Source organism: Oreochromis aureus, linkage group 4, assembly GCF_013358895.1.
Source record: "Oreochromis aureus strain Israel breed Guangdong linkage group 4, ZZ_aureus, whole genome shotgun sequence".
In the NCBI taxonomy this organism is placed as follows: Eukaryota; Metazoa; Chordata; class Actinopteri; order Cichliformes; family Cichlidae; genus Oreochromis; species Oreochromis aureus.
Genome location: NC_052945.1, coordinates 35,904,850 through 35,927,565, shown reverse-complemented (window position 1 = coordinate 35,927,565; position 22,716 = coordinate 35,904,850). Strand labels below are relative to the sequence as shown.

At 40.1% G+C, this 22,716-nt stretch overlaps 1 protein-coding gene across 1 annotated transcript in view; it reads left to right on the top strand.

Annotated features, from left to right (window-relative positions):
• The window catches only part of LOC116319670 (junction plakoglobin-like), a 126,056-nt gene that overhangs the window by 59,886 nt on the left and 43,454 nt on the right, over positions 1 to 22,716 (top strand). The window contains exons 6-11 of the mRNA XM_039611199.1: positions 7,865 to 8,118; positions 8,212 to 8,450; positions 20,991 to 21,192; positions 21,288 to 21,432; positions 21,516 to 21,619; positions 22,446 to 22,565. Of these exons, the coding sequence (XP_039467133.1) occupies positions 7,865 to 8,118; positions 8,212 to 8,450; positions 20,991 to 21,192; positions 21,288 to 21,432; positions 21,516 to 21,619; positions 22,446 to 22,565 (1,064 nt within the window). The remainder of the gene's footprint in view (positions 1 to 7,864; positions 8,119 to 8,211; positions 8,451 to 20,990; positions 21,193 to 21,287; positions 21,433 to 21,515; positions 21,620 to 22,445; positions 22,566 to 22,716) is intronic.

Below are 22,716 nucleotides of genomic sequence, written 5' to 3'. Positions count from 1 at the left end.
TTGCTTGCCAACGGAACTTATTTATACGAACACAGTGTACAGTTGAGTCTTAATAGCTTACTTACAAATGGGCTCGTCAGGCACTCTTCTTGGCTGCTGTGGTTATTATTATATTTACATGCTTCCAGCTCCCGTTTTTGCTCCGTGACAGCTCGGACTTTTCCTTTCTCTCCCTCCCTCGCTCACAGACACATAACGGGTATGGTAGTCCATTCTCCCTGCAGCACGGACTACACTGCCCATCAGGCTACATGCTTTAGGGCCATGCCTGTAGCATTCTGCCTTTTAGCTTAGCACAACAACAACAACAAAAAGCGCTCTCACCCAGGAAACACGCAGAGAGCGCGTCACCCTGTAACCATGGCAACCGTAACGCTGCCGCCTGGAACAACATTACGTAGCTGTCAAACAAACCCAAACAGTCCTGACCCGCGACAATATGAAACAGGGAAGTACCGCCGTGTAATCCATTTATTTCAACAAAGTAACTGTATTCTGAATACCACCTTTTTAAACGGTAACTGTAACGGAATACAGTTACTCATATTTTGTATTCTGAATACGTAACGGCGGTACATGTATTCCGTTACTCCCCAACACTGTATGTTTGTTTTTAAATGCTTAAACAGTCTTGCCCCACCTTACATCTGTGAGCTTCTTCATCCTTATTCAACCCCCAGGTTTCTCAGCAGCTTACAAGCTGCTCCTGGAGGTACCCAGGTCCAAGAGGAGGCTCAGAGGGGTCGGGGCCTTCTGTATTGCTGCTCCTAATCTCTGGAATAACCTGCCCCTTCACATTAGAGAGGCCTCTTTATTGTTCATTTTCAAAACTTGTCTTGAAACCCATTTTTACTCCTTGACACAGTTTGACCTTGAGTTTACTTCTTTATTTTAATCTAATGTGCTGATTTTATTGTTTTAATTTAACTATTATTTTTATTATTTATTTATTTAATACATTTTTTTTATTCAATTTTAATTAGTATTGTCAGTAGATTTAAAAAAAATCAACTAATTAATCTCACAATTTTTTGTAATTAATCACAATTAATCACAATCACTTGATCAATAACCTGGTTGCAGTTACATTTTTTCAACATTATATTTAAGCTTGTAACTGACATTTATGCAATGTAATGAAGTAAATGCAGAATAAACACAAGGAATGTGTGCTTAGATTCTAAGTGAATTTCAATAGTTTTCTTCAATCTTTTAGCACAGGTTCTCTCCTGTGAAATGCAACTTTTAAAAAAAACCTATATACTAATAGGTAAGTATACACTAATATATAATAATATTAATGCTGCCAAGCAATTAAAATGTTTAATCAGATTCATCACAGGGTTACAGTGGATTAATTTGAATTAATCACGATTAAATATCATTCATTTTTAATCTATATTAATCGGATTTCATTTTGCATGACCATACAGACTTGGGGGAAAAAAAGGGAAAATATATGCACTTAACATGTTTATTAACATCTTTAACATTCATGTTAACAAAAAACACTGTAAACATGTATCCACTCTCTCTCTGTCACCCTTGGGGAGGCACTTCCAGTCCTAGAAACGAGCTATGTAAAGTGCATGTTCTCAACAATATTAACAGGTCTGCAGTTTGTTGCAATCCACTCGGAAATTGTGTCAGTCAATATTTCCGAGGTAGACTTACTGAGTCCCCGATGCTCCGTGAGTGGTTCGTCACAAGTTGGGTGACACGTTAGCCAAAGTCTTAGCAATATCCTGGCTAACGTATGCTTCTGTTAATGTGATATTTTAAGCTGGAAGTGCTTCGATGAAAAGAAAAACTCCTTGTTGCACAATGTGCATAATACTTTATGTCGTTCGACTGCTCCGTCTTGGGTTTTTTTAATACTCCAGTTTCCCATCGAGAGGGCCAATGTGAGTTTATCATCTTCCATATTGGGCTGATTGGTTCAGCTGCCTGTCACTACCAGATCAACTGCCCATTTGCGCATGTGCGAAAGTAACTCTACTTGGACAAACTGGCCGAAATGCGTTGACAGAAACATTTCAGGGACTTTGAGTCATTCTGCGCTCCAGATGCGTTAATAGCGTTAATAATCTTTTCGACCGTGATGGCAGATTAATTTGCGTTAACGTGTTAATTTTGACAGCACTAATTTTAATGTATTGGTTTTTTGTCATGTTAGGTGTACAGCACCTTGTTTTCAGCTGGGAGTTGTCTGAAAGTGCTATATAAATGAACTGCTTGCTTACCTAGTGTTTCTATTTCAATGCACTGGCTCCACATTAACTTCAGAGTCCAAGTTAAGATTCTGATTTTAACATTTAGATACCAGCAGCATGTAGTACCAACATACCCTAACAGCATGCAGTACCCTCTGGTATGGGACTAGTTGGTCAGGGGTTCATCCTACAGCAAGTTAATGACCCAAAACATAAAACCAAGCTGTGCCAGAACTACCTCAGGAAGAAAGAACAAGATGGTGAGCTTGAAAACATGGAGTGTCCAGCACAGTCTCCAGATTTAAACCCCATCGAGCTAGTTTGGGATGAACTGGACAGAAGAGTGAAAGCAAAGCAACCTACAAGGTCCACATTTATGGGAACTTCTGCTACAGATATGGAAGAATATTTGATTTCTATTGTGGAAAGAATGTCACGGCTGTGTTCAGCTTCAGGTTAGGATACATTTTGGTCTATAAACTATAAACCATGATTTCATTTTAACTCGAGTTTCTTATTTGTACTATGCTTTTATTTCAGAGTGCAATGAGACATTAAACTGCATAATTAAAAAAAAAAATTGTAACTATTAGAGAATTTTTTTTTTTTTTACATCTGTGCTACAGATTAAGTACAACAACTCTAATAGCTGCTGATATTTACTTAAATTATTTCTCTCTGATTGATCTTTCTGAATTGACTTTAACTGAATTGACTTTACTTTATTGACTCTTATGGCCTCTGACAGTGCACTCATCTCTGTGCTTGTTCTGTTAAACTGCCGTGCAGTATTCAATACCAGTGAGCACAATATTTGACCCCAGAGATCAGATCACACCGTGGGTATCAACAGAACTGCACTGCAGTGCTTTGGATCATATTCATCTAAAATATTCCTGTTGGTGCATGTAAATGGAAGTACTTTGTACATTATATATGCTTTTCTTAGACATTATCATTAGAAACACTCCATACATTTTCAGTGCTATGCAGATGATACCCAGCGTTATTTATCCATTCAGGCAGATGACACAAATCAATTAGTTAAACTACAGGAAGGTCCTAAATATATAAAGACCTGGAAACCTGTAATTTCCTACGAAGGTTATTGTACTCAGTCCTAAAAAAAATCTTAGACATTTTAGTAAAAATGATTATGTTAGAGTGGGTCATACAGTCAAATTTTCCACCTTATATTTATAAATACAACAATTTTTTGATTAATTTTTTGTGGCATTTTTCTTGTTTGATTATAGAGTCACAAATCCAGAAATAAAATTGGGATGCAGTGTAAAATAGATATGCAAATACATTCAGATGAACTTCAAATTTCAGAAACCCATATTTTATACAGAGGACAATAGAGACCTTCATAGGCTTCATTAACACTCTTTAGTATGCCTTCTTTTTTAACAGACCTTTAGGAGAGGAATGCCATCCTATTGTTTTATTATTTTAATTCATTCCAAATGTTTATAGATGGTCTGGATTGCAGGTTGTTAGGTTCAGCACATGGACTCTTTTACTATGAAGCCATGGTGTAACAGCTATAGTGTAGCTCGGGAGGTAGAGCAGGTCATCTATTGATCGGAAGGTTAGTGGTTTGATTCCTGGCTCCCACAGTTTGAGTGACAAGTATCCTTGGGCAAGATACTAACCCCAAGTTGCTCTCTGATGCATCCATCAGAGTATGAATGTTAGTTCGTGAGCACTTAAAAGTAGTGGTGGGCGGATCGATCCAAATATCGATAGTATCGATCCCAAGTCGGGATCGGTATCGGATCGATACTAGCCTGGTTAGATCGATTCTTTACTTTGAGTTCTGCTTGTTTGCTATGCTGTGCTTTCGGCAAAAACGAAACAGCCAGGTCGCTGGACTCGCCGCTCCTGTGACAGCGGAGAGCAGGCACACTTTGCTCCCCCCCCCTCCTCTTATGTTTCGGTATTGCGCTGACACATCACGTGACTTAGACACTTTGGGGGTTATTAAGTTGTTTACATATTAATTATATTTTTACCAATTGTTTTTGTTGTTAAGAATTTTAATTGTAATTTGTGTATTATAGTTTATCAACAGTATTTGTTTTAATTTGCTTACTGGTTTGCGTGCACTTAAGATTAAAAAAAAAAAAAAAGGATCGCCACCACAGCAGACCCGGTGGCATTCGCGCATCATTTATTCTTACAATAATCACACGGTTGCTGTAATAGTACATTCAACAGCCGTACACATCACCACCACCAAACCTGCAGCGGCATCGCAGAACACGCCCTGCCACATACCCCCATCGCCCGCTTCACCCCACCCCGCGAGCAGGCGAGGGAATCGGCCCGGACCATCGGCGCCCCATGCCCCGGCCCAGTGACGGGGAAGTGTCCACTCTGGCGGTCGCCCGCGGCTCCAGTGGAAGCCTGGGAGCAGGCCTGATGGCCACCCATATGGCAAGCAGAGGCGGCGGAGCAGGAGTGGAAGTGAGCCGGGGCTCAGAGGCAGCTGGGCAGACAGCCGAAGTGGACAGCATGCCGCCCTCAGGCAGGACCCCCGCGCACCTCGACCTCCATCTCCAGCTTGGCAGGTCCCGCTGGCGCGCCAGCCTCCGGCTCACCCGAGCCGCGCGTTGTCCACCCTTACAGTGATCACCCGGTTGCTGTAACAGTAGCCTACATTCAACGACTGCAGCCCTCCTGCTGCCAGCTGTACACATCAACACCAAAAACAACAACAGCACAAGCAGCGCACAGGTTTTAAGCCAGTGAGGCATGATTGCAGATGCAGTGAAGGTGAAGGTGAGTCCATCTCATCTGCAGCAGCATCGCAGACCACGGCCGCCACAATAATAAAGCATTTTTATATTTAATTATAAATTAATTATTTCTCCTAATTATGTCCTGGGTTTTAAGTAATTAATAATACAAAAGGAAAAATCACAAAAAACACTTAAGGTCATGAAAATTAATTGCGATTTAGCAATTCAATGAGGCATCCACCTTATTTATTGAAAAGTATCGGTATCGGTATTGGTATCGGCGATACTGGCCCGTATTTACTTGGTATCGGATCGATACCAAAATATGCAGTATCGCACACCACTACTTAAAAGCATAGAAGGAAGTGCTTGTGTGAATGGGTTTTCTTGGGTGAATGTGGTGAATTGCGCTTCGAGTGCTCCAGGAGAGTAGAAAAGCACTATACCGGTACAAGAATTTTTCCAGTATGTGGTTTAGCATTGTCCTGCTGTAATATGTCTTGATGAAAGCATATGGTGTTCTAAAATTTATATATACCTTTATATAATATAATAATATATATAATATAATAATTTTATATATACCTTTGAGCATTGATGGCAGTGTTGGGTAAGTTACTTTAAATTAGTAACTTAGTTATATTACTAGTTACTTCTCTAAAAAAGTAACTCAGTTACTTCAAGTTACTCGTTACTTTCAAAGTAACTAGTTACTAGGGAAAGTAACTTTGGTTTTACTCAGAATTCTCTTGTTAATGTGTTGCTTCTGTAACTGGATACCCAGCAGGATTGCCAGTCTTCTAGCTTGCTTACTTGGCACAAGTGCACTGTGCCACCTACCAATAGAAAGGAAAAAATAATGCGCACATTTCCACGAGAGAAATCCCACGCCTGGACCATCGTTGACCGCCGCCATGATTCTAGCCTGCTTTTTACATCCAACACAAAAACTGCAATCGTGGTGCTTTTGATTGTACTCAGAACTTGGAAATTCTGCCTTCTGAATAGGAAGATGTAGGTAACACCAGACTGCAGATGAGCTGCATACAGAGCTGGACTGGGACAAAAAAATCGTCCCGGGCATTTTGACTAGAGACCGGCCCACCATTATAGGAAAAATCATAAAGCCTTTGAATGAAAACAAACACTGTTGTGACAGTGATGTACACTGTTCTGATGGTATATATGTATCAATCTATCAATTGTTTGTTGTAAGACTCAGATAATTATTTTTTAAAAGCGAGACATTTTAAATGAGAATAATAAAGAAAAGTATTTCGCTGTGCCCCCTTTCCTGTTAATGCCCTACCTGGCCCCTGGCAACACTTTGCTAGACCCGCCCCTGCACAGTTACCAGCTGTCAGCTACGTAGAAAAGGATGCTGGTGTTATTTGTCTCTCAGAAACAGTTCATAACTTCCTTCAACTCATTCATGTCACCTAAAAGGTAAACCTGTTTCTCCATCACCTGTTCAGCTCTGATGATTCAGTAAGGACATCTCCTGGTTTCATCTGCATGTTTCCCTCTCACCAGATAACCAAACCGATATCATGACCAGCAGCTTTACAGCTGTGGCTCCAGCAAACATCAGCTGATACTAGAAATTAATATTAAATAAATTCTAACAACAGCTGATCAAGCTTAAACGTGCTGCTGTTGTTTAGCGCGACCTCCGCTGGTTTCCTCTTTCTGGCGCAAAGTGGGCGATAAATAAACAAGAGAAAAAGCCGATCAGCTGATCATTGATCAGTTTCGTGATTGAAGTAGAAACAGGAGAGAATGAGAGAAGAAGAAGCAGCTGTGCAGCTTCAGCTTTGTGTCTTTTCATTGTAGCTGAAGTCCGGGACAAACTGTGTTCCTTTTCACCTCAGTACGAAAACGCGTAATATTTTCTCTGAATACGAGACGATTCTGTTTTTACTGGATGGTTGGCAACTCTAATAATTAACCGTATGAACAAAATAAAGTTCAACATCAGTAACATAGCACCCACCCAGGTGTATAGAAACTCCGTCATGCTAGCTAGCACGCAGTACGAAAATGTCAGCATACCGAAAATAAACTCCACCTAAACTTGGTTTATATCTGACTCCGATAGACTGCAGGTCATAACTTCTTACCTGAAGTTCAGTTCACCTGACACGCGGACCGGCAGCCGCTTCGGGTCTCTCCTCTTGCCTCCCTTTTCCTTCATCCACCTGCTGGCCTCCACCACTTGCTAATGTTATTGAATCTGTGGAAGCTCCGCGATATCCACCACACGAAGTAACGAGTAACGAGCCTATCTAAATCCCAGTAACGAGTAACGCGTTCCTGGTTTTGGCATAATAACTAGTTACCGTGCTCGTTACCACAATAATAACGTAGTTACTGTAACGCGTTACTTAATAACGCGTTAGTCCCAACACTGATTGATGGTGCCTTTCCAAGCAAACTGGTAATTGCATATACACTAATGCAACCTCTTACCACAATGGAGGCAGACTTTGAACTGATTGCTGATGGACCTTCTCTTCTTTGGTCCAGAGGATGTTTTCCATAAAATAATTACAATTTTTGATTCGTCTGGCCATAGAAAAACTTTTGAAGAGCAAGAAGGTCCTGCGTTAAACTTTTTAAAAAAATCCTGTAAAGGAAGCGTGTCTGCTAGAAGGTTAAGGAGTAGCAGTATTAAGGGTTAAGTATTAAGTATTAAGCCTTTTGTTGTCCCTGTGCCAACTTTTTTGAGATGTATTCTTGTCACCAAGTTCAAAATGAGCTCATATTTTTCATGAAATAAAATGTTTTAGCTTGAGCATTTGATTTGCTTTTTTAAATTCTTCTACTGATGGCAAATGGGTTTATGACATTTGCAGTTTACACACACACTGTGCCATAACTCTTGTTGCCATCTCCCTCCAACAGATTTAGAAGCTCAGTACTCTCTTACCCGGGCTCAGCGGGTCAGGGCTGCTATGTTTCCAGAGACTCTGGTAGAAGGGGAGGCAGCCATGCCTGTCCAGTCAGATCCCTCGCAGCAGAGCAATGTGCAACGACTGGCGGAACCTTCCCAGTTGCTAAAGACAGCTCTTGTCCACCTGATAAACTACCAAGATGATGCTGAACTGGCCACCAGGGCAGTGCCAGAACTCACCAAGTTGTTGGGAGATGAGGATCCGGTACACAGCTCACACAATCAATTACTAAGGATTAGCTTGTTGAACACCAAAGAAACAGTGTTTTTTTAGATGGCTAGCTTCTTTATTTTCTAGGTTGTCGTGAACAAGGCGGCCATGATTGTCAACCAGCTAACCCGTAAGGAGGCCAGTCTCCGTGTGCTGGTGCAGTCTCCAGCCATGGTGGCTGCCGTGGTGTGTGCCATGACGACAGCAGCTGACATGGAGACGGCTCGTTGCACAGCCAGTGTGCTTCACAGCCTATCACACCAGAGGGAGGGACTGCTGGCCATATTCAAGGCTGGAGGGATACCAGCACTGGTCCGAATGCTAAGGTACAAATACTTAGATTGTTGTTATTAGAATTATGTTTAATGATTTTGCCTTATCAGCACTTAGGCTAAAACATTATGTCAAATTGCCTTCTATACACCAGAGGCTTTGTTGTACTTGGTAGCAGAATTGTCACGGTACTGGGTCATGTGACCCAGTATGTGGGTTGTTAATGTGTCATTTTGTATTCATCTGTATTCTAGTTTCAGCTTAGCTCATCCAGTCAATTTCTAGGTTGCTGTTAGTCCTTTGTTTCTTAATTTCTTTGTGTCATCTTCCCCTGTGTTAAAGTTCCCTTTGTTGTTTATTGTGTGTTATTGTTCATGTTTCTTCCCTGCCTGGTTAATGTTGTCAAGTTCGTGTCATGCCTGCGTCTTGTCATGTTTTCCTGTTTATTTTGAAAGTCTAGTTTTCATGTCTTGTTTTGGTTTACATTTCCTGTGCATCATTATGTTCATCCTAGTCAGCTGTTTCCTCATGTGTCTCCACTTCCCCCGATCACCTCATGTGTATATTTAAGTCCTTTGTCTCTTACTGTTCTTTGTCAGGTCGTCTGTTATCCTAGCCACAGATTTCATAGTTTTCCCTCATTGTTTCACTGTGTTTCATAGCATTCCTAGTTACTCTGTGTTCATAGTTCTTTCACAGAGTGTCATAGTCTTTTAGTTTTCCCAGTTTCAGTGTGTCTCATGCCATCAGCCACAATAAAGGCTCGCTTTATTTTTGGAAACTTAGTTCTGTCTCCACCGTGTCTGCTTTTGGGTCTACCTCATCTTCACACCGGCGCACCCCGCCGTGACAAGAATCTGGCAAATTGTAACTTGTGTCCTGTTATCTGGACGTAGTGATTTTGCTCATTGTCAACGTGATTTCGCAACGTTACCTTGAATCTAAACCTTGTACATCTGTTGCAAGCAGGACTTTAAAGCGTTGAACATTTCAGTGCTTGAAATATGTTTTAAGGGCTTTGCAGAAAAACTGGTAGGGAAGGACGTTCATGAAATGACGTACATAAAGATAAAATAATAATGAATGAATTTCTACTACTATAATTGATACAATTCAATTCAATTCAATTCAATCTTTATTGGCAGACTTCATGTCCATAAAAACAAGACAGAAACACACACACAACCCCCCCCAAAACACAAGGTATAAACCTTATATATATAAATATATATATAAATAAATATATAAAGCATTTGTAAAAATATAAAACCATAATATACATAAAATACAATTACTTAAAATAAATCAATAAATACACAAACACTTCAACCAGTGCTTTCTCAGACTGGATGAGTAACGGGAACCACTCACTGTCGGATCTGTGAGTGCTAAAATTATACTGTTACTTGAACCATCCATTCGTTCTCTAAAATTGAACATTAACTTTCTTAAAAGTGCTTTAAAAGTCCAAACACCCACAGCTACAAACATCTGGCTGGCACTACCCCTTCTAGGTATCCTGCAAAGGATTCTCATCGCATCATTATATGCAACATGCAGCTTCTGCATGCTACATTGTTTGTAGGATGACCACAAGGGGGCAGTATATAGCGGTGTGCAATACGCTTTAAACCAGGGGTCTGCAACCTTTAACACTCAAAGAGCCACTTGGACCCGGTTTCCACACAAAAGAAAACACTGGGAGCCGCAAATACTTTATGACATCTAAAATGAAGATAACACTGTATATATTGTTTTTTTTTTACCTTGATGCTTTGTGTGAACAACTAAAGTAAGTAAAGTTTATTTATTAAGCGCTTTTCACAGACAGGCAGTCACAAAGCGCTGTACACAAATATTAAAATAAACAATACAATCAATAGACATTATACACAATGTAAAAGATCAAATGTAAATAATGTAAAGAATATAAAATACGTAGATCAACAAAAGGCTTGTTTGAACAGAAAAGTTTTCAACTGCTTTTTAAAAGAATCCACAGAGAAACTAAGGTGTGTTGCTTATGAAATCCATGAAGTGCAACAGAGAAAATTACATTTTATTTATGTAATTAACACATTTTGAACTCTTAAAGAAATATAACAAAAGCAAAGACACCCAGCTGAACTAAAATGATCCATGTAGCAAACAAAAACTGTTGTGAGCCGCCACCCTTATATCTCCTTTGGGCTTTTGGAGCCTTGACCTGACTCTTAAAAAATAATTGGAAAAAAAGCTCTATGCTGCTAAAAAAAATAGATATTTGCAAAATTCTGCCTAAATATGTGTTTTACCTGGTTAATGTGTGCGGCGGGGCGTGGTCTGCAGTGCCGCTGCATGGGAGTCTGACGCACCTGAGCGGCACCCGCAATCACGCCTCGCCGCCTTAAAGTCTGTGCTCTCTCTGCTGTTGTGGTGTCGGGCTGTGAGTTGAAAAGCTACAGCCGGCTGTATGCATACAGCAACCGTGTGTGAAAAGTGGTCAATAAAGAGATGCTGAAAAGCATGTTCATGGAAACATCGTCGGGTCTGCCGTGATATGTTTACAATAAGACTTATGGTCCCGAACCTCTGCGCACAGCGTCTGCAGGGGCTGTACGAAGTCACTTTCATCTTTACGCAGGACTGTAAGCTGTCATCTGTCAGGTGTGAACGGTGTTTGTCTTTAACATAGTTCACGGTCGAGAACAGCTGCTGACATAATGTGGATCCAGATCCATAATTGGCCTACCTGGGGTTGAAAGTCTCGATAAATGCACGGCGTTTCGGCGGGTACACCGGCTTCCGCGAGTGTGACGCTTATTTTGAGCGATGAAAAAATAATAAGATATAATTTTATTTTTACATTTCAAAATCACAATAATCTTCCAATTTAGAACTACAAGTTAAAAAAAATAACTAAACACAAATAAAAAACACTTCAGCGAAATACTTCTAATTTATTTGCCCAAACCACCCGCAGCCGCAAAATAAAGAGTAAAGAGCCGCGGGTTGCCGACCCCTGTGTTAGACCTTTGTCTCTTGTGCTTTTTATTTAATTTTACATCCCAGTTAGGTACAAATGTCCTCCCAGGTGTCTCCTGTTGCCCTCATCAGTTTGTGTATTTATTCCCTCAGTTTGTCTTAGTTCTTTGTCATGGCCTCTCCCATTCCTCTGAGCTTTGTTTTTCCTTAGTTTTTTCTTTCCTTGCTCCTGCCTGTCCTATATTTTGTACCGTGTTGGGGTTTAGCATTGAAGTTGCCTTTTTATTAACTATTTTCTGTTTAGAGACAAATAGAGGAACAATCAGTGAAAACTGTAGAAGAAAGTTGGTGGTTGCATTCTTAATAAGTGTTGTATTCAAAATTACCAGCAGTTTTGGTTTTTTTTACATCTTCGACTGGACATTAATAAGTCAAAGATTCATATTTAAAGTATTTGTAATGGCCTTCCTCTGTGTTTTGCTTTTCGGTATGTAAGTATTTTAAGTTGCCATATGCTTGCCTTATTTTTAATTGTACAAATTGTTATTTTTTGTTTTTATTTGCATTTGTTTTATTTTTTATTCGTTGCTGCTAACAGCGTGTGCAGACACAACACTGGCTCGTCTTTGGATGGGTCAAAGGTCAGAGGTCGCGTACAAGGACCGGACTGACAGATGTTCAGAAAGTTGGAGAGTTATTGCTCAAGAGCGCTTCAGAGATTAGTCTGAAGCCAGAAGCCAAATATAAAGCAGTGAGGGGGGGCTCAAGACTTTTGCACAGCATGCTGGCTGGGTGTTTTAATAAAGATAAAATGAAGATGGCGGATTTAGCAGGTGGTGGTGCAGACATAGCTCCAACTTTCAAATGGTCACGATTAAAACCAGAGATACTGTATATAAAACAACTGATGGGAGGGTAATTGTAGAGGATGAACTACTTAATTTCCTTGCTGTAAAAATCAAAACTTTAAGTCAGGATGAAATTGTGTTGTTGGCCACGAACACATTTGACTGCGAGGGGAATGAAGCCTTCAAGAAAGTTTCATTTGAGCTCTGCCCCGCTACCTCACATCGGTGCGTTGGATATAAAGGACAGCATAAAGACGCCAACAATATTAAACTCTGTCTTAAAGTGCTGAATGAGTGTGGGGAGAATACCCCAAGATTTGTCTCTCATCACCTGGACGATTTGCCGCCTGTTACATACTCCAGCATGGATGTGTGTTGTCTACTACGGCGAATGGACCAGCTGTGTGCTGAGGTGGGTGCTTTAAAACATGTAGTTAAACTACAGGCGGATGTCTGCAAGCAAGTTATGACCAATGCTGTGGAGGTCGACCAACGTGTGACTGTTCTTGAGTGTCGGTCTGAGGTGCCGGCTAAGCCTGTTACTCTGAATGCTCAGGGGTTGGGGACCGCTTCCCACTTTCCCCTGGGTAAACACGCAGAGGATCGGTGGGGGAGTCGAAGTAAAGGCGGCCCGCGCGGAAGGCAGGGAGCCGGAGCTTTGGCTGCTTCAAGGACTGGGACAAGCACAGTGTCAGCGTTTTGTCCGGAGATGTTGCCATGTGGTCAAGATCGGGCTCTGACGACAGCTTCAGGTCGTAATATGGAAACTACAGCAACAACGTGAGACAGTGATTTCTACATGCTCCCCACAATGGAGTAAAGTTGTGAAAAATGGCAAGCCTCGTCACAAGCTGGAGAAGGTTAATTCGGGTTCAGGAATGCATGCTGCTACCACTGGACACAATAAGAGGCCTGGACCTGTATCGATTATCGGCACTGGAGCTGTGAGTACAATTAGAACTGTGAAAACTAAATTGGTGAGCGTGTTTGCCACTAAATTTGCCCTGGATGTAGATGCAGAAACTCTTGCTCTGTATTTGAGAGAGAAACTCAAAAGAGATGTGACCTGTCAAAAAACTGCTAGTAAACGTAGCAGGTTCGGCTCTTTCAAGGTTACTGCTGAATGTAATGATGTGGGTGAAATGTACAATCCTGAACTTTGGCCTGAAGGGGCTCTGGTCCGGCGTTTTTATGAACCTCGTAAGCCCGGTACGGTGGTGCCAAGCTCAGGGGATCCAGCAGGGGAGATAACTGCGCCTTCTGGTACCAACGTATCAACATGAAGATGTCTATTCGGGTATTATCTTACAACTGTCGTGGTCTACGTTTGGGACACAGTGCAGGGGACAAAGCTCGACGGATTGTTGTGGACAGTCTGCTTGCAGAATGTGACATTTTATGCTTGCAGGAGACATGGTTGTCCAAACAGGACCTGGGAAAACTTAACTGTTTAAATGCAAGTTTTTTGGGAGTGGGGGAATCAACAACCGATCTCAGCACAGCTATAGTCAGAGGCAGAATACCTGGAGGGGTTGCTGTGCTCTGGGACAAAAAAATAGACCCTGTGATAAAGCCCATTAGACTGAATGTAGACTGGTGTATTGGTATACAATATACACAGAATAATAGTAGTTTTATCATTCTTAATATTTATACTCCCTATGAATCTTGTCAAAATGAGCAAGAATACCTCAGTAGGCTGGCTTTTATTAATGCATTTATTCAAGACAACGATACTTACAGTATATATGTTTTGGGTGATTTTAATGCTGATCTCACAGACAGCAGTTCTCGGTTTGCTAACCACTTAACCCACTTTTGTGAAGTTAACAATCTTATCCTGTCTACCAAAGAGTTACTGCCTGCAGATAGCTATACATACATAAGTGAAGCCTGGCATAGTACATCATGGCTGGACCACTGTATCTGTACAGCTGATGGACATGCAGCTTTAGCAAACATGACTATTAGGTATGAGGTAACTGTGTCAGATCATATACCTTTTGGTTTTACTGTGAATGTGGAACACATGCCAGCAACAACTGGAAATAATATTGCTACCAGTGTCAAATTAGACTGGTCAGCATGTAGTGAAGATGATTTCTTAGCTTATCATAGTAATACCGATATACATCTGAACAACATTTCTTTGCCCAAAGAAGCTATTTTGTGCAAGGATGTCAACTGTAAGAATGCTGTGCATAAACATTTACTCTGCTCCATGTATGATGATATAGTGACTGCTCTGTATGAAAGTGGTACACTGCTTGATAAACAATATAAGCATAAGAAACCTAACATCAGACCTGGCTGAAAAGAACATGTATTCATGTACCATGATGAAGCTCGTATAGCTTATAAATGTTGGGCCATGGCTGGAAGACCTAAACAAGGCCCAGAATTTGAACAGAAAAAATGTGCGAATGCCAGATATAAGTACGCTGTTCGCTTTATAACTAAAAATGAGCAAATGCTGAGAGCAGATTCTTTGGCCAGGAAAATGCTGTGTAATAATATGACAGATTTTTGGAAAGAGGTGAAAGCTCTTAATAACTGTAAACCATCTTTACCATCAACTGTTGAAGGTGTTTCTGGGGCAGATAACATTGCAGCATTATGGAGACAGCATTACAGTGCGTTGTTTAACTGTATAAAAAGTGATCCATATGAGGACAATTTTGACATGAGTAATGACACAATAAGTGTAAGGACACATGAAGTATATGAAGCCATTCATAGGTTGTCTGATAATAAATCCTCTGGTTTGGATCACATCACTGCAGAACATTTAAAACATGCTAGTTTAAGGCTAGCTCCTCTTCTAGCACTCTGTTTCACTGGGTTTATGATTCATGCCATATTACCAGACTCAATGCTGTGTATTTTATTGGTACCAGTTATGAAGGACAAAGCTGCAAAAGTGAGCTGTTTGGATAATTATAGGCCGATTGCGCTAGCCAGTATTTTATCTAAGGTGTTAGAAAGAATCTTGTTAGTGTAGTTAGTTATTGTGTTTATCTCTTCTGTGGATAATCAGTTTGGCTTCAAACCAAAGTACGGCACTGACATGTGCATATATGCACTCAAGGAAATAGTCAGTTTGTATAGGGCTAAACATTCATCTGTCCTCATGTGTTTCATTGATGCCTCTAAGGCTTTTGATCGAGTGAACCACAGAAAACTTTTTGATGAATTGAAGAGACGGGGAGTTCCTCAATACATCGTGAGGATTCTCTCTTACTGGTACGCTCATCAGAACATGCAGGTTAAATGGGGAAGCAGTATTTCTGCCCCCTTTGGTGTCAGCAATGGTGTTAGACAAGGTGGGATTTTGTCTCCAGTTTTATTTAATCTATATGTTGATGATTTGTCCATACAGCTGAGAGCCTGTAACACTGGGTGTATATTAGGTAAAACATTAATAAATCAGCTTATGTATGCAGATGACCTGGTTGTTTTTAGTCGTAGCAGTGCTGGCTTACAGGATCTTCTTAATGTCTGTACTGAATATGGTGTGCAATATGACATAAAGTACAATGCTGTCAAAAGTGCTGTCTTGATATGTAGAACCAAGCAGGATAAACAGCTAAATTTCCCTTTGTTTAAACTGGCCCAAAAAACTCTTGAAGTTCATAAAAAGGTGAAATACCTCGGTCACTTTATTACTGAGCAAATGAATGATGATGATGACATATACAGACAACGATGTAAGCTCTATGTGCAGGCAAATACTATTGCACGCAAATTCAGCTTTTGTTCACTTCCAGTTAAAGTGGCTTTGTTTAAAGCAGGGGTCGGCAACCTGCGGCTCCGGAGCCGCATGCGGCTCTTTAGTCCTTATACTGCGGCTCCGCGTGGTTTGGGCAAATAAATTATTAGTATTTAGCTGAAGTGTATTTTATTTATGTTAGTTCTTTTTAACTCGTAGTTCTAAATTGGAAGATTATTGTGATATTGAAATATAAAAATAAAATTATATTCTATTATTTTTTCATCGCTCAAAATAAGCGTCACACTCGCGGAAGCCGGTGTACCCGCCGAAACGCTGTGCATTTATCGAGACTTTCAACCCCAGATAGGCCAATTACAGATCTTCGGATCCACATTATGTCAGCAGCTGTTCTCCACCATGAACTATGTTAAAGACAAACACCGTGAGTAAACTGACTTCGTATAGCCCCGATTTGCGGACTCTGTGTGGAGAGGTTCAGGAGCAGAAGTCCCATTGTAAACAAATCACGGCAGACCCGACGATGTTTCCATGAGCATGCTTTTCAGCATCTCTTTATTGAGCACTTTTCACACACGGTTGCTGTACGCATACAGCCAGCTGTAGCTTTTCAGCTCACAGCCCGACATACACCACCAACACAACAGCACAAATAGCACAGACTTTAAGGCGGCGAGGCGTGATTGCGGGTGTCGCTCAGGTGCGTCCGCCTCCCCTGCAGCGGCGCTGCAAACCACGCCCCGCCGCACGCATTAACCAGGTAAAATACATATTTAGGCAGAATTTTGCAAATATCTATTTTTCATTTTTCAGCAGCATGGAGCTTTTTTCCAATTATTTTTTAAGAGTCAGGTCAAGGCTCCAACAGCCCAAAGGCGATATAAGGGTGGCGGCTGACAACAGTTTTTGTTTGCTACATGGATCATTTTAGTTCAGCTGGGTGTCTTTGCTTTTGTTCTATTTCTTTAAGAGTTCAAAATGTGTTGATTACATAAATAAAATGTAATTTTCTCTGTAGCACTTCATGGATTTCATAAGCAACACACCTTAGTTGTTCACACAAAGGTAAAAAACAATATATACAGTGTTATCTTCATTTTAAATGTCAAAAAGTATTTGCGGCTCCCAGTGTTTTCTTTTGCGTGGAAACCGGGTCCAAATGGCTCTTTGGGTGTAAAAGGCTGCAGACCCCTGTACTAGACTGTCCTGTCTGGAAATATGCAAGTAATGTTTCCTGGCAGAAATCAGACGTCTAGATGTTTGAAAGGCTGACAAAGTCCACACGCAGCCAGGTCCTGTACTGTACTGTCATTTGAAAGACTGGTTTTTTTGTCTTTTATGAAACTATTGAAATATAATTGCTAGAATCATTTGAGTGGTTTTCATTTAATTACATTTAGCTAGACAGCAGAAATGTCTGCTCAAGTTAAATATTCAGTTTAACATTCTCCACCTTAATGTGGCCATTGTTATGGAAAGATCAGTCACTGTGCAACCGCAGTGAGAGCTTGGTCTCCATTTAGGCAATACGTTGGACCCATTCCACCCATTCACAACAACAGTCACCTCTAGCTGAACCAGGTTTAGGGAGGGGCAGCCATCTGCCGCTACCGGTTCAGGGTAATTGGAAGAAGGCAGATTAAAGCTCTGACTGTTGATTAATAATAATTAAGTATTAAGCATTAAATACAGAGTGGTGTATAAATGCAAAGTGAAAAACAACACGGTGCATCATGGAAAGCTCACAGCAGCTTAAACCTATTGCACCAAAATTAACGGTTATTCGTGGTCCACTGATCCGCTCCTAAACTATATGCTTTATCAAAAATGAAAGTTTTAAGCCTAATCGTAAAAGTCGAAAGGGTCCCTGTCTTCCAAGTCCAAACTGGAAGCTGGTTCGGCAGAAGAGGGACTCTGAAGCTGAAGGCTCTGCCTCCCATTTGACATTTAAATATGCTAGGATCCACAAGTTAATAGCAGAGCAAAGTGCTCTATTGGCGTGTTATGGTACTATGAGGTCTTTAAAATAAGCATGGGAGGAACAGGGGAAGAACACATGCTGCTAGTGATTTGGCTATGAGCTAAGTTTTTGTAGCAAATCCCTAAAGACAAAGTTAGTATTATGATTCAGCAGGGTGTAGAAGATTATTCTATGAAATTAGTTATTATAAAAGAATAAAAATATATAAGCTACAGAAAAACTTTTGGCCAGTGTAACAGGAACAGGAAATAATACCACACCACAGAGAGAGCCAACACCAAGTAGTACCAAATTCTGTGGTTTGGCATCATCAGTTGGAGACCTCCAGCTTGCAATGGGGCATTTAGCTGCTGAGTGTAATACAGCAGGAATGAGAATCAGCTGTTCCAAGTCTGATGCCAAGATTCTCAGGCAAAAAAGGGTAGAGTGCCAACATCAAGGCAGAAATGAGTTGCTGCCCCAAACAGAGGAATTCAAGTATCTCAGGTTCTTGTTTACTTGCAAGGGGCAAGTGGAGCGGGAGACCGACTAATGAGTTGTTGTGGCATCAGCAGTGATGGACCTCTGTATCGCTCTGTTTAAATGAAGAGAGAGCTGAGTGTGGAAGTGCCCGGCTTTACTTAGGGTCACAACCCATGGGTAGTAAGAATAAGACGTTATTGTATTTTGCACAACTCTGTTGCTTGTGAAGCTCGCACACAAGAATTTCACTCGCATGTACTGTACCAGTGTACCTGCACATGTGACGTGACAATAAAGGTGATTTGATTTGATTTGATTTGATTTAAGATTGCAGATACAAACGGCAGAAGTAAGTATATATACACTTTAAAGAAGTGCATTCATGAATAATATAAATTTTATGAAAAATTGTTTCCAGGGGTTAAAGGGATAGTACTTATTTAAAAGTCCTTAGAGTACTTATGTGCTTAAGATTTTCTCCACCTTCTTTACAGGATATTTTTATATGTGAGTGTCTACTGCATGTTGCCTGCTTAACATAGATATCCTGTAGCCCATGTCCTCTTTACCGACCTACCCAGTGGAACAAGGAGCTTAACAAAGTTTATCAACAGAAAATTGTAGCAGATATGGCTAACAGGCTAGCAGTACTGATTATGGGAACTATTCCAACCTTCATCCAGGGCTGCTAAATAATTCCATACACAGGCTTAACGAAGAGGATATTTAACACTCATAATTGATTTGGGAGCTTAATTTGTACAGAAAATGAAAGAAAATTGAATTTAAAGAAGAGAAAATGAAAAAGAGCTTCACAGAGAGAGCCCTGCTGGGTACATTAATGCTATCAACATGTAGATTTCCTTTCTATGTCCCTCTTTACTTCTGCCTTTTAATACACACTCAACCAACATTACCCTCACTCTATTCTTTCCCATGCAAATCTGACCTATTCATATGTATTATATAAGTTTTTCAAAAACTATTTTAGATATTTCAGATAGTATTGTGATCCACAATAAAATAGCATACATTATTTTCAAGCTAACTTTTGATTCATGTTTTACACATGTTTATTACAATTTTAACATTAACAACATTTTTTTTTAGGTATTTTGCACAAGTGTTTCCAGGTCATCATCACATTTCTTCAACCTTTCTTTGATCAATGATTGTATTAAATAGAAATATTAATAGTATTAACGTAATAATCACACACTTTTAAAGTTTGCTTTAATATGTTATTAATGTGTTATTGAATAGAAACAGGCAGTTTTGCATTTTGCAGGGCTTATTACCCAGAAACTGCCAAACATACATAATTCCATTTAACAAGCCTGAATAATAAACACAATATTTACATCATTGCTTTTAAGCAAAGCAGAATGCTGGAAACCTAAGTTAGGATTAATTTAATCACTTTGTTATTATGCTAAAACATCAGCTAATGTAACCTCATTATTATGAGGTTATTACCATTTAAAGCCTTCTCACAAAACAACAAAGAAAAGAAAAGTCTAATGCACAGATATTACCTTTTTATTGCTAGCAGGTTATCATATTATTACCAATGTATTCTGCAACTATTACTATTGTGGAACTATTATTTCCACATTATTACTCCGTGTTGTTGAACCCTTTTTGTCCAATTAAATTATTTCCAGCATAAATATTAATAATATTAATATTATTTATAATAATTATTACTCCGATGTAAACATTGTTGCTACCATTATGTTACCTGGTTATTACTTTGGTAACTGAGTGGTAATAACTTAATAATTTCCAAATTATCTTGTTACTACACTATTACACATTATTATTTAGCTGTAATAGAAACTGATGTTATATACATTTTTCATTGATTATTACTGAGCTGTCAGCGCAGTGGTGGTAGATAGGGAAACCATTTGATGAGAAGCTGATCCAAACATTTCTGTGAGCAGCTTGGTCTTACCTTGGGGATGAGTTTGCTGGGACATGCACTCCTGCAAAGATTTTGGCATTGTGATAACACACAGCTGGATGCTCCAGACCAGCAACTGCAAAAACCCCTGCTTGAGCAAAGTGGTCTTACTTTGTGCTGCTGATGGTTCTGAAGTATTGGTGGATTTAGATATTTACATTCAACAGTATAAAAACAGATATCAAAGTAGCCATCAGGGCTGTTTTTCCAAGCTGGCCCATATGCATGCACTATAAAGTAGAAACGTGCAAGTGGGGCACCTAAAGAACATCATCAGTTAATTTCTAGAAGCTTCTAGAAACAAGGCCTGCTACTCTGCAGCCATATTAACACATCTGAGCACCTTTACGCACAGTGTTTTTTGGGGCACTACCTTATTTTGCATTTTCATCCAAAATTGGTATTCTACCATCATTTTTGCTGTTGCACAATTCACCAATAACAGATGCTTCATGAAGGGAATGGTGCTGCTATCAAGTCATGGAAATTGGAAAAAACATCTTGAACTCAAGTCCCAGGGTTTTCTTTAGAATGAGTTATCTGTGTCTGATAGAAGTCAGTTAAGGTCATAAACTGTCTAATGTGCCTTGAAATCTATTAATTTTATGGAATCTCTATCCTTTTCCATTTGTCATTGTGCAGTTCACCAGTAGAATCAGTCCTATTTTACGGAATTACCACTCTTCACAACCTGCTGTTGCATCAAGAGGGAGCTAAGATGGCTGTGCGTCTTGCTGATGGCCTGCAGAGAATAGTTCCCTTATTGAAAAAGAGCAACCCAAAGTTTTTAGCCATTACTACAGATTGTCTGCAACTCTTGTCCTACGGAAACCAGGAAAGCAAGGTGAGAAGGGGACCCTGGAGCTGGAAAGGAGACTATTGGTCTACTTATTTTCCTTAATACATAATCAACACTTCCTACTTCCTGTTTCTTGTCAGCTGATTATTCTAGCCAATGGGGGTCCAGAGTGTTTGGTTTTCATCATGAGAAACTACAACTATGAGAAGCTGCTTTGGACCACAAGTCGTGTTCTTAAAGTGCTGTCTGTCTGTCCCAGCAACAAACCAGCTATAGTAGAAGCTGGTATGTAACTACTGTTGAATATACTGTGGGCTTAGCGCGACATGCTACATGTGCTGTAACCATATGTTCACATGTGTGCTCAGGAGGCATGCAGGCTTTGGGGCAACATCTTACAGGGTCTAGCCAGCGTCTGATCCAGAACTGTCTATGGACACTCCGTAATCTGTCAGACGCAGCAACCAAACAGGTACAGTGATGACATGAAGTCACTCGTGTGTATCTAAAGATAAAGAAGCCAAAACAAATGATCACTGGTCATTAGTTATACTGATAACTTTATATAAGATGATTCACATGTGACGTAGTGAGCAGGGGTTTGAAATGCAATATCAAGCTCCTAGACCAAATATCCCATTAACACATCCCCTTAAAACCCAGAACCCTAAATGGTGCAATCTTGGCCTTGTGGATGCTTCCTGTGGCTATGATCTTCATTTTTTACAAAATCGTAATAGCAATTTCTAGATATGCAACACTTTGAGTGCTCAGAATAGAAAAGGTAAGTAAGTATCATTTCATTTAGTCACTTCAGTTAGTGCAGTTCAACAGTTGCTCTTAACTTGCTAGCTATGACATTAACGCCACTGACACACAATCCTCAAGCACCATGTGATAAATTTACATCAAAATATCAGTTAGCAAACTAACTCATTCAGTGGATTGGAACAGGAAAAGCACTTTGATGTCCCACAACTGCCTTCACAACTGCTTCATGGAGCTATAATCATGATGATCCACAATTAGGAGAAAAACAAATCTATTTGGATTTTCAGAATAAACTAAATATGACATGAGAAGGAGGAGATTACTATATTTTATATGAGTTTTAATAACATCATGACTGTCAACTGATGCCTAGAAAAAAACCTAGTAATACTTGTTTGGTTAGACATCCTGTTCCATAAAATGTATAGAAATGTATTTATCCCAGGACATTTTGTACTTTAACTTTGTTCCAATACATCTCTGCTATGATTGATCCTTTCTTTATCTCTATTGGTTCTGCTCTGTAGGAGGGATTAGATGGTCTGCTGCAGATACTGGTCACTCAGCTGGGCTCAGATGATGTGAACATGTTAACCTGTGCCACAGGCATTCTGTCCAACCTGACATGCAATAACTCACGCAACAAGGTAATCATGATAAGATGGCAGACACACAACCTTCAAGACTACATGGAACTAACATGTAAACAAGTACAATTTTAATGTCTTAAGATATACAAACACACACACTCACATACACACCCAGTATGTTGGCCTGTCCAGGTTGTAGGCTGGACAG